This window comes from Diceros bicornis, chromosome 1, assembly GCF_020826845.1.
Source record: "Diceros bicornis minor isolate mBicDic1 chromosome 1, mDicBic1.mat.cur, whole genome shotgun sequence".
Taxonomy (NCBI): Eukaryota; Metazoa; Chordata; class Mammalia; order Perissodactyla; family Rhinocerotidae; genus Diceros; species Diceros bicornis.
The window spans coordinates 40,703,092-40,715,109 of NC_080740.1; the positions used below are offsets into that span (position 1 = coordinate 40,703,092).

The following is a 12,018-nucleotide window of genomic DNA, read 5'->3' on the forward strand; positions in this document are numbered from 1 at the left end:
AGTAATACAGTGTCTCATTTTCTTAATATGAAAACAGGAAGTCATCTAAAAATGATTTATCTTTGAATGCTTTGTGTGATTATGGGACAACTATTTTTCAAATTTGGACAGTATTCTAATGGCTCAGAATATAATTAAACATATATTGCATGGAGATTCAACAACCACTAGAATGGTTATGTGTAATACTAGCTGAACAAAATGTTTGACTAGGAATCTGAAGACCCTTTTTCTACTTTTAGATGACCTTGGGTTCTGTATTAACTATTTTATGATGTGCAAGTTGAGAATAATAATATTTGCACTGTATGCCTTATGGGTCAAATGAGATGATCTCTTTGAAAATGCTTTGTAAATTATGAAATATCATCCTAATGTGTGATGGTAGTAGTAGTCAGTGCTTTGTGGTCATAAGGAGTAAACTGGATACAAACAGAACAGTATACTTAGAGACATCATTGTCCACAGACGCATTATTGTACACTTTAAGTTCAGGAAATTAATTATCAGAAAATAAACCAAATAAAAATTGCAAAGTATTGTGTGATGGTTAAAAGAAAAGTCAGGCAGTTTAAGTTCTAAGCTTATCCTTCAGCTTTCAGATTTGCTGTACAAAAATACTGGAAGATATTTGTACATATAAACTCATATGAAATAGGATATATGTAATATCTAACAGTCATTATGTAACCTATACATATATGCTTATGACAATATAGGCATTAGTTTTACTTTGTTTTTATTCACACAGGTAAATCTGAGACATTTTCGTAGAGGTCGGAGGAGATCACTTGCAGTTGTAGCACATACCGGATACCTGCCACATCAGCAAGATCCTCATCATGTCCACAGGAACACTCCCCTGCATGCCAATGCACTTTGCCACTTTCACATTGCAGCCAGCATCAACCCAGCCACGGGTAATAAATCACTGTTCAAAAAGTGTTTTTGGAATTGAGTAGATTGATTCTATAACAAATAAGTTATACTTTTAGTTTTTGAGTAAGTGAAAAATTGAAGGTGACTTTTTTAGCTAACTTTTCATTATAGCCAGCTCACTGGTTACACAAAAAGAGGTTTTTGTTTACTTGTTTAGGCTATGATTTGGTTTGTGATTTAAGATCTTGATAAATCATTGAGATTCTTTATTAGTTTATTCAGAAGTTGAGATTTCAACTAATACTTAACATAGAGATTAACACCACAGCGTAGTATTTTATAGTTATTGTATAGTTGTTGAAATAAAAGCAGTGTGTTTAGTACTTGATGTTTGGCACCGTTTCAGAAAAAGAGCAGAAATATGTAGAAGTTATAACTGGAAGAATTAGTTAAGATAAGAAACTTATCTCTATAAGTCAAATATGTAGTATTGGGCAGATTGAAAGATCTAGAATATCTAGATCTATCTCTGAATTTGAAGATTTAAGTGCTTATCATTTTAGTAAATATTTTCTGTGAATTTAAAAACCAAATGGTCACAGTTGGAACATTTAAAGTGGAACCTGAAAATATTACTGGGAAGATTTAAAACAATATTTACACATGATAAATGCCATCTTTACAGAAAGTGAAAGGTAAAAGCCTCCTTTCACCTCTACCCCACCCTAGTCCTTCTCTCCAGAAGATAACCACTATTGATGAGTTTTTGTATATTTTGGGATATTCTTAAGCATAAATTAAGCATAACCTATTTCCATATAGCACACTGGATTTGCAGTATTGCATTCTTTAAGGAAACATAGCGGTAAATGTGGTCTATTAGTTACTTGAATCCAAGTTGAGAAGTGCGCTTATAAGTTAAAGTGTAGAAATACTTGTGGTAGGAATGAAGAGTATTTGCTGATTTTCTTAGCTTTTGTTTGGTTAACAACAGTCTCAACTCTAAAAGAATCCATGAGCCAAGAAAATATAAAGGGGAAAATAATGAATTATTTTTATTAAAAAATTATATAGGCTTGAGAAATAACCATTACCTTTATCAAAAAACATCCACTGACAGGGGTTATAATACCCAGAGACAATTCTAAGTTCAGTGGAATAATTTTGAAAGTCTCTGCTGAGTAAAGGACAATATTTTGAGAATAAAGAAAGTTTGAATTCTTTCTTTAATGGAAAAGGCTAAGAGATTACAGAAAAAGAAACCCTCAATTCCAATGCAGCATCTCGACTACCTTCCAATAAGGAAAACTCTAAAACTTTTCTTCCGCTTTTAGGTCCCTAAGGAAAATCCATACATATAGTGCAAATCAAAGCAAAATAATATTAGTAACATCTAGGTAAGACCCTATGGAGAATTCCTTGCCCTAAATTAGATCTGTTGGAATGACCTTGCTCGATGCTCTGTTTCTTACTCAAGGCCCAACTTTCAGATTTAGCTTCTCTTTTTTGCCCATCAATAGAAATAGATACAGGAGAGGAGCTTGGAAGAGCATGTTCTCTTAGTTCTAGTTCTTATACCCTTTCTATGAAGATTTCTCATAAAAAATGACTTTCATCAAATTCTTTGAGTGAGGTCAAGAAACAGAAGAATTGTGAGTTTCCCTCTAGCCAGAATGCTTCTGCATTATTTGTGTACTTAACAGCTAGGCCTGTGGTCTACTAGTGTATTGCTGATCTCTTTTGGGTTGATTGTGAATCAAATACCAGAAAATCCTACCCATTAGGATTCTTGGGAGCACTGTCTTAACCCCTGGCATTATTGTGTACCCACCTGGGCATAATGGGATTGGCTGTGCAGATCCTCAAGGCTTTTACTGAGTGTTTAGTCTTTGTTAGTATAGGCACTGGAGATAGTGGTAGGAACTGGAGATACAGTCGTGATCAAAACAGATGTGATCCTTGCTCTCATGAAGCATGTAATCAGACAGGATAGATAATATTAATCAAGTAATTATACTAATGAATATATAGTTATAAACAGAGATCTTGAATTGGCTATATCTGTCAACTCTTAGAACTTGCTTCCAATAGAAGGAACAGGAGAAAGGTTCTTTTATCCTTTCCTTTACCATTCATCCCCTATAATACTGTTTCTCTTGGTGTCCAACAATACACACATTGTTTGAACAAATAATTAATTCAAATTATTAACCTTTCCTTTAAAAAAGTCAATAGATTTGTTCTGGAGATAATTGTTTACATTCCCTGAATCTGTTTAGCCTTTGCTGTTCAGCAGCCACCAGCATGAGCTAGATTTAGATTTGATTTAATATGATAGACAAATTTTTCTTCACCTCTATTATTTAAGGATTATCATTTGTCACAACTCACTCTGAATTTGTATGCTTAATTTAGCAATTATATCAAAAGTACTATCAAGGTACAATTTTTTTTAGCTGAGTTGTTTTGTCTTGAATGCCTTTCTTGAGTATAAGAAGGGAACCTCAATTTCATACTTTCCAACTTCAATCTTGATGCAGTATCTATCTTAGAATTAGATAGGTAGATCATTAAAATGTTAGTAGTCTATTAAGTAAAAAAGGAAGTTGTTGCTATTGAGATAAATATATCACTAGTTCCTTTGACATCATGATGATGGCATTTTTCATGGTAGATCAGGATAAAATATATTTCTTACCAGTAAAAGTTTGTGTATAAATTGGGAAGACTTTCCTATTTACACATCTTCAAATTATAAACATGTTTCTTATTGAGAATATTTTTTAGAATTAAAGAAAACATATGTATGTATAGATAAATTGTGCTATATGATGTAGGATATGTAATTTTTATCTTTTATAGTTAAGTATATTAAATTTACCAGTTAAGTCTGTTATCATTAATAATAATCACGGCAAACATTATGTTGAGAATCTTATTTATAGGTTAAATAAAATGTATTGCAGAGGTTTAAAGATAAATGTAACAGTCAATAATAAAAATATGAGACCTGGATATTTTGTATGCTAAAATGATAGAAATTTTAATTGTTTTTTTGTTGTTTCTGTTCTTTATAGACATTCCACTTCTGCCTTCTATTACATCTCTAAGTCTAAGTGAAAATGAAGAGAAGAGTGGACCTTTTGTGGTACACTGGCTAAACAATAAAGAGCTGCATTTTACTTTGTCCATGGAAGTCTTTTTACAGCAACTTAGAAAAAGTTTTGAACAACCATCTTCTGAGGCCAGTGTAGAAGACTCTAATCAGGCAGATGTAAAATCTGATGAAGGTAAAGCTTAAAGAAAGATAAAAAATGTAGTTTTGTTCAAAGTAGCAAAGATTTTTATATTAGAGTAACACTAGCTTTCTGTCAGAAAGAAACTTCAAAATTGCAGTGGCATAAATTTGGACTAGCTCATTTAATAATAATCTAGTGTAGATGTTCCGGTTCCAGGTGGCTTTCTTCCACATGATGATATAGGGACTCAGGATTCTCCAAACTTAGCTTCTGTCAGCCCCTGAGCCCTTGCTACTTAAAAGACTGTCTGTGGACTAACAGCATTGGCATTACCTGGAAACTTGTTAGAAGTGCACAATCTCAGGCTGCTCCCAGAGCTGCTAAACAATCTGCAATTTAATGAAATCCCTGGGTGATTCTTAGGTACATTAAAGTTTGAGAAGCATTGTACTAGGGCCTTAAACTCCACCATTCAGCCTCAGTCAGATGGGGAGAGAGAGAGAAGGAACAGCTGTTTCTCAACTTCTTTGACTCAGAATTGGCAGATATCGCTTCCACTCTCATATCACTTCCACGCTCATATCACTTTCACTCTCATATCACTGGCAAGCAGTAGTCACAGGGCCCATGTAGTCCCTGATTGGATAACCATTCTGTACTAAGGACTGGGAAGCATGAATTTTTGGTGGGCAGCTAGCCATCTCTGCTATGTGGTTCATAAATGTTTCTTTTTTAAAAAGTTTTGTTTTAATTAAAAGATCACACATGCTCATTAGGAAAAAAAAATCAAACCAGTACAGACAGGTATGAAGTTTCCATCTTGTTAAGTTTGATGAGTATCCTTCCAGATTTAGTCTTTTCTGTGCTTATACAAACATGTATACAGGTAGATTTTTTTAAAAAGTTCTACTACGGGAGTTCATTTTTAAACAAAAATAGTGTTCTACAGCTTGCTTTTTAAATTCTGTAATGGGCACTTTTCATCTCATTATTTTTAACAGCTCCTGCGTATTCCATGTCAAGAGAAAACTTTAGCATTTCCTCTAATGATAGACATTTAAATTGATTTAAATTGTTTTTTACTATACTGATAATGGTACAATGACGCATGTTTTCATCTTTGTGTAGATTTTTCTATAAGGTAGATTCTTGATTGTAGAATTACCGGAGTGTAAACATTTTAAATTTCAATAACTTCTGCCAATGTTTTACCTCCAGAAATGTTTTACCAGTTTATACTCCCTCTAAGTATATTCAAATATCCTTTTTTCACATCCTTGCCAACACCAGATCTTTTTGTTATATTACTTTTTTGCCAGTTGATAGGGGGAAAATGGCATCTTGTTTTACTTGGCATTTTCTTGAGGCAAATTGAACAGAATTATTTTAGCCCTTCTGTGGTTTGCCTCTTCATGCCCTTTGCCTAATTTTCTGTTATTTTTCTTTTTCTTAATGATTTGTATGTCTTTACTAATTTTTTAAATCTGGTAAACAGTCTAAAATTTTTTGAGAGTCTGGTTTAAGAAAGCTCTCTATTCCTAACCAGGAGTAGGGAATGGAATTTTTGAAATAGAGGTCAGAATATACATACTTACCTGTAAGTTTATTTTTAAATACCTATATGTGGAAGGAAGTCTGGAAATTGGGCACTATAAATGTATTCCTTTAGAATGGTTTCTTTAAGATGTATCAGTTGTAAGTGCATGTACCTAGAGGATAGCTAGTGTAGCAGACTCAGATTTTGATAAATCTGGTATTATGAGGAAAGTGTAAATTAGATTCAAATAATGTATTTTAAAAATTCAGCCCAGAATTTTAGCCTCAGTTCCAGCTCTCTCATTTTACCATGAGCAAAACTGAGGTCCAGAGAAGTAGCGTGTCTTACTTCTGAGTAGTTAATTGTGGTACATCTGGGTTTAGAAACCATTTTACCTATTTTACAGTCCAATATTAATCCTTCTACCAATAATCCACTGACTCAGTCCTAAAGACTTTCTGATTACTGAGTTAACTCTAGTGCCCTTATATTCTTGGAGCAAAGTTATTTTTAAAGGGGAGCCCATTTCTTGCTTATATAAATACTGTTATGTTTTTCATCATGAATGCATTTATAAAGATAGTTCTTAATTTCTATTAATAGCTTGATTGTATTTACTTGGTTCATGAACACTTTTGCTTATAGAAACGGATGATGGTGTTGATGATCTGAAAATAAATCGTGAAAAGAAGGAATTGGGCAGTGATAAAATGGTACCAAACTCAAGTTTTATACCATTACCGTCAGCTGCCATTGATCATCAGATTGAAGTACTTCTGTCTGAATGGAGTAAGAATGCAGACATGCTATTCAGTATTCATCCCATGGATGGTTCTTTGCTGGTTTGGCATGTGGATTGGCTGGATGAATACCAGCCTGGTATGTTTCGTCAAGTTCAGGTACTATTATTATGATCTCTGGAGAGCTACTTCTTGTTAAATATGAGTACTTTTTGGAATACCTCTTTATATAATTTCATGCATTCTAATGCTCAGTTTCTTAATTCTAGGTGTCCTTTGTTTCCAGAATTCCTGTAGCTTTCCCCACAGGTGATGCAAACTCTCTCTGTAAAAGCATAGTGATGTATGCCTGTACCAAGAATGTTGACTTGGCTATTCAGCAAGGGAAACAAAAACCTTCTAGCCTCACACGTTCCACGTCAATGCTTATCTCTTCTGGTCACAGTAAATCAACTAATAGTTTAAAATTAAGTATTTTTACCCCTAATGTTATGATGATTTCAAAGCACGCTGATGGCTCTCTGAATCAGTGGCTGGTCAGTTTTGCCGAGGAGTCTGCTTTTTCTACAGTTCTCAGTATTTCCCACAAATCCAGATATTGTGGTCATCGCTTTCATCTTAATGATTTAGCTTGCCACTCAGTATTACCATTACTGCTGACAACGTCACACCATAACGCATTAAGGACACCAGATGTTGATAACGAAAAGCAGCCTTGTGATGCTGTAAATATTGAAGAATCTTCTTTGACACAACAGAATAAAAGAACCGTTGATGTGGCATTTCAGGACACCAGTGCAGTTTATAGTGAGCTTATTCTTTGGAGAGTCGATCCAGTTGGACCATTATCTTTTTCTGGAGGTGTTTCTGAGCTTGCCCGGATTAATTCTCTTCATGTTTCTGCATTTTCCAATGTGGCATGGTTGCCTACTCTTATACCCAGTTACTGTCTAGGTAAGCATTCTGATTTGTATTTAAAGAATTTAGATTTTTTGACATTATCGCTTAAGGGTTAAATCTTAAATGTTTGTAAATACTTTCTAGGTGCATATTGCAACTCTCCTAGTGCATGCTTTGTAGCAAGTGATGGACAATATCTGAGATTATATGAAGCAGTTATTGATGCCAAGAAACTTCTATATGAGCTTTCTAATCCTGAAATTTCTGTAAGTAAATGGCTTTTAAAACTAAGTATATAATATGATGTTTATAGATACTTAATTTTTACTTCTTGGGCCTGTTCTAGAATTGTGACATATAATTTGTGATAAATATGTGTATATTTTTTACTTATTTTTTTCACATTTGCATTGTACCCTTACAGTGAGTCTAAGCTCCTTTAAAAAGAAACCATTTCTGAGCCAGCTCTGATGGCCTAGTGGTTAAAGTTTGGCGCACACCACTCCAGCAGCCTGGGTTTGCTTCCAAGTCGCAGAACCACACCAACTGTCTGTCAGTTGCCATGCTGTGGCAGTGGCTCAGATAGAAGAACTAGAACGATTTACAACTAGCATATACAGCCATGTTCTAGGGCTTTGGGCAGGAAAGAAAAAAGGAGGAAGATTGGCTACAGATGTTATCTCAGGGCGAATCTTTAAAAAAAAAGAAAGAAAGAAACCATTTCCTTCATTCATTCCAAAAGTAGAGTCTAGTGTCCTACAATATGTGTTTTTGTAATAGTTCTTTGCTCAAAGATAAATGGGGACTACTGGGAGTATGATGTAGAAGTTATGTTGGTTCATTTGCACGTTTTTTCTAGGCAAGGGGAGCTGGATTAACAGAAGTGGAATTTTAGTCTTAACCAAGAAAGAAAAAAGCTCTGATTTTGGTTGCAGTACAGGCCGGAGTCCTTTCAACACCGTTGCAAAGCTTTTGTCTTATGACAGGTGGCACTTCTTCCTATGCCCAACTAATAGCATCCCACCATTGTCTGCATTGTCTCAGCACCTCCAGCAAGCCAGTTTTTCCACTTTTGGTGTTTTTAAATATCCCCTGAGGTAACTTTTAGCCATACTGAGCTTCCTGTTTAGGAGATTCAAGCCATCTCCTCAGCTACCAATTAATGTTTTTGTTAATGCTCTGGTTACAAAATTGCATAGGTGTCTGTGGTCTGCTCCAATCCTGTTTTTTCCTCCTAAGTTATTTTTAATGTGTGGTTTTGCAGAACACAAGGCTTTTCAAAAACACATATGTGGCGTGTTGGTAGAAATATGTATGTTTATTGAGGGCCTTCTATTTTTAGCAGTTGTTCTAAGTGCTGGGAATTTAGATGTGAACAAAACAGACAAAAATCTGAGCTTACGTTCTGGTAAAGGGATACATAAAAAAAGGTAAAAATATATTAATAAATACTATGGAGAGAAATAGTATTGCAAAAGTGGTGGAGAGTGCCAAGTAAGATGCTGATTAGAGACAGCCTCACAGAAAAGGTACTATTTGATTAAAGAACTGAAGGAGATGAAGGAGCTAGCTGTGTGGATATTTAGAGGAAGAGTATTCCAGGAAGAGGAACAGCCAGTGCAAAGGTCCTGAGACCAGAGCATGTTTGGTATTTAAAGGAACAGCAAAGAGGCTATGTGGCTGGAGCAGAGTAAGTGAGATGGAGAGTAGTCAGGGATGAAGTCAGAAAGTTAGCCTGGCCAGATCAGGTAAGGCCTCATAGGGCGTTGTGGTAACTTTGGCTTTTACTTGGAATAACATACAAACCATTGAAGAGAATGAAAGAGTGATATGATCTGATTTAGGTTTTAAAAGAATCACTCTGGTTGCTATATAGATTAGACATGGGAAGCAGAAGTAGAATTGGAGAAACCAGTTTAGGAAGCTATTGCAGTAGTCCAGGAGAGAGTCAAAGGGGCTTAGGATGGTAGTAGTAAGCGTTAGTGATAAAGATGATAAGCATTGGTCAAATCTAGGTATGTTTTGAACATTGAATAATCAGGATTGGACTGGGTATGGAGTTTGTGTGAAAAAAAGAAGATAACTCCCAAGGTTTGTGGCTGAGCACTAGGAAAAATAGAACTGCCTTGAGTTAAAATGAAAAGAATGTATAAGTAGCAGATTTTGAGGAGCAGGGGCATTCAAGAGCCTGGCTTTGCACATGTTAATTTTGAGATTCCTGTTTGGCATCCAAGAGACCCAGTAGGCTAATTTCTGGAGTTTAGAGGGATGCCCAGTCTGAAGATATAAAATAAGTAGTTGTCAGAATATAAATTTGTGGAGCCGGATGAAATGACTAAAGGAGAGAATATATTTTGAAAGTAGAAGTGATAGAAGGATTGAACCCTAGGGCATTCCATTGTTAAAAGTGGGGTAAGTGTGGTGTATAATAGAAGCCAAGTGAAGAAAAATATTTCCAGGACAGAGTGATCATCAGGTTCAAATGCTGCTGATAGATCAAGTATGAGGAAGATTGAATTTAACAATGAGACCTTCACTAGAGCAGTCAGGACATAAGTGGCTTAAGAAATCAGCATATATAAACAGTATGTCAGCTTGTTTCTTTAGCTCCATCCTCTCACCTCAAAGTTAATGCTTAAAAAACATTGATTCTTAGAACATTTCCATGAGATTGAAGTCAGTCTTTCACATTTATGGGTGTAAAATACTTTTTCTCCTCTAACAGTTACCAAACATTGCTTTTGTTTTTTTCTGCAGCAAGCTGTAACTCTTATTCATTCCTATGTAATTCCCTACTAAGGAGTAAAGTCTTGGAATGTTTATAACGAAGGGAACTTATGAACTAATTTAGCCCTACTTGAACTTATTATTTATCTATTATGTCTGAAATTTCACATTATTTGTTATTAATTATTTTTAATTCAATTGTTTAATAAAGGAGATATCCATTTTTTTGAACACAGAAATATGTTGGTGAAGTGTTTAACATCGTAAGTCAACAGTCAACAGCCAGGCCAGGATGCATTATTGCATTAGATCCCATTACCAAACTTGTAAGTATTATTTTTTTTGGCCACTTAGCATTAGGTAAATAGCATATATGTCAACTTATGTTGGTATTTATTTACATTCAGCAAGGCAGAAAAACCCAGCTGCTTCATGTTTTTCAAGAAGACTTCATTTTGAGTAACACTGAGAAGAAAAATCTGGGAAAAGACAGAGTATTATTTGATGCAGGTAAAGAAGAATTTTTTTGTAATGAGAAATATTATGTAGAGTATGTGAGGCAGTTAATAAAGATAAATTGATATAAAGTTTTATGTCATCTTTTGAAGTTAACACTTTTATATGTAGATTTGTGATATTTATCAAACATATCAGTATCTTTTTATTCTTAACTAGGAAATAAACATGAAAAAATTAAAGGGGTTTGTCAATTATGTTTTTTAAAAAGTATAATAGAAATGTTTTTTTATCATTAATGTGTGAGTGCTCTTTGCATAGATGGGGTCCTGCCCTAATAATTTGGATAATATGAACACCTGACCTTTTAGAAACCTACAATTTGAAGCAGTAGCTTAGAACTTCAAGTTATAATTTAAAGACTTAATTGTCTTAATTAATACTTTTATAATTAAACAGTTTTAAAAATTATATTAAACTCCTCCACCTGATATTAACTGTTATTTTGCCTAAAGGAAAACAGAGCAAAGTAAAGCTAAAATCGCTTGGTCATCAGTTTCGGTGACAAAGCCAAACCCAACTCAAAAGTGACTTTCCTTATAAAGCAACCTTACAGTGTGTGCCTGTTGCTTTAAAAGTCAGTTATCAAGCCTCAAGTAATAGTAATAACTACATTCTGTATTTGTTGCAGATTATTTTTCTTACTCTTCTTGTACGTTCTTTTCTCCATCTTTTTTCTATTTTTGTCTCCTTTGATAAGTGTTCTTTCTAGTTCTGCACTTTTATGTTGAATGTCTTAATTTCTTACCACTGCTTTCACTTAATGTCATTTTCCCTGAGAATTCATGAACTGTGCAAAAACACTTACAGTGTTTTGTAACCTATGAATATAATATTGGAAAGGTGCTAAAAATGGGAAATAAAGATGTCAGGTACAGAATAAAGGGTTATTTATATCATCAGAAATGTTCTTTTTTCCATTTTTATATTAAAATAAGAATGTTAATATTGTTAATCCACATCTCTTTAAAACTTTTAATAGAAATTACTCTCCTGTGCTTAAGGTTGAGTTTTGCTGTGATCTTCACTTATTGTAGCGTTTTCTTTTCTATGATTCTTCAATTTTTAACTTATTTTTTTCTCTTTAAGACTAAGCATTTTTTTGTGTTTTTCTTAAAATATTCATGGAATTCTTATATTCAAAAACTATTGTCTTCGTTATCAGAGTTTCCCAGAAAATACCCAAGGAGTTATGTTTTTATCTTATTTTGCGCTAATCTCAAGAAGAGAAGAAATGTTTTAAAGATATTTTCATTGTTGGACTTTCTTTCTTGTTAGTAAAATTATCAGAAATAGATTGATTTCTCTTTTTTTTGTCTTTTGTTATTATCCCTTATTCTTTCCTTCCTCTTAATTCTTGTCATTTAAATGCCTAACACCCAGAACACATTACCAAAGTTATCTTTTCGTTTAGTCTCTGAACACAATATGATTTAAGATGTTTTTGGTTATCTTTCTTTCCTAGAGTGTTCCTTTGAAA

At 34.0% G+C, this 12,018-nt stretch overlaps 1 protein-coding gene across 6 annotated transcripts in view; it reads left to right on the plus strand.

Annotated features, from left to right (window-relative positions):
* The window catches only part of DMXL1 (Dmx like 1), a 131,846-nt gene that overhangs the window by 39,052 nt on the left and 80,776 nt on the right, over positions 1-12,018 (plus strand). For all 6 annotated transcript variants that reach the window (XM_058539116.1, XM_058539078.1, XM_058539068.1 and 3 more), the window contains exons 9-15: positions 752-920; positions 3,957-4,169; positions 6,301-6,554; positions 6,665-7,349; positions 7,440-7,561; positions 10,259-10,348; positions 10,430-10,532. In XM_058539116.1, the coding sequence (XP_058395099.1) occupies positions 752-920; positions 3,957-4,169; positions 6,301-6,554; positions 6,665-7,349; positions 7,440-7,561; positions 10,259-10,348; positions 10,430-10,532 (1,636 nt within the window). The remainder of the gene's footprint in view (positions 1-751; positions 921-3,956; positions 4,170-6,300; positions 6,555-6,664; positions 7,350-7,439; positions 7,562-10,258; positions 10,349-10,429; positions 10,533-12,018) is intronic.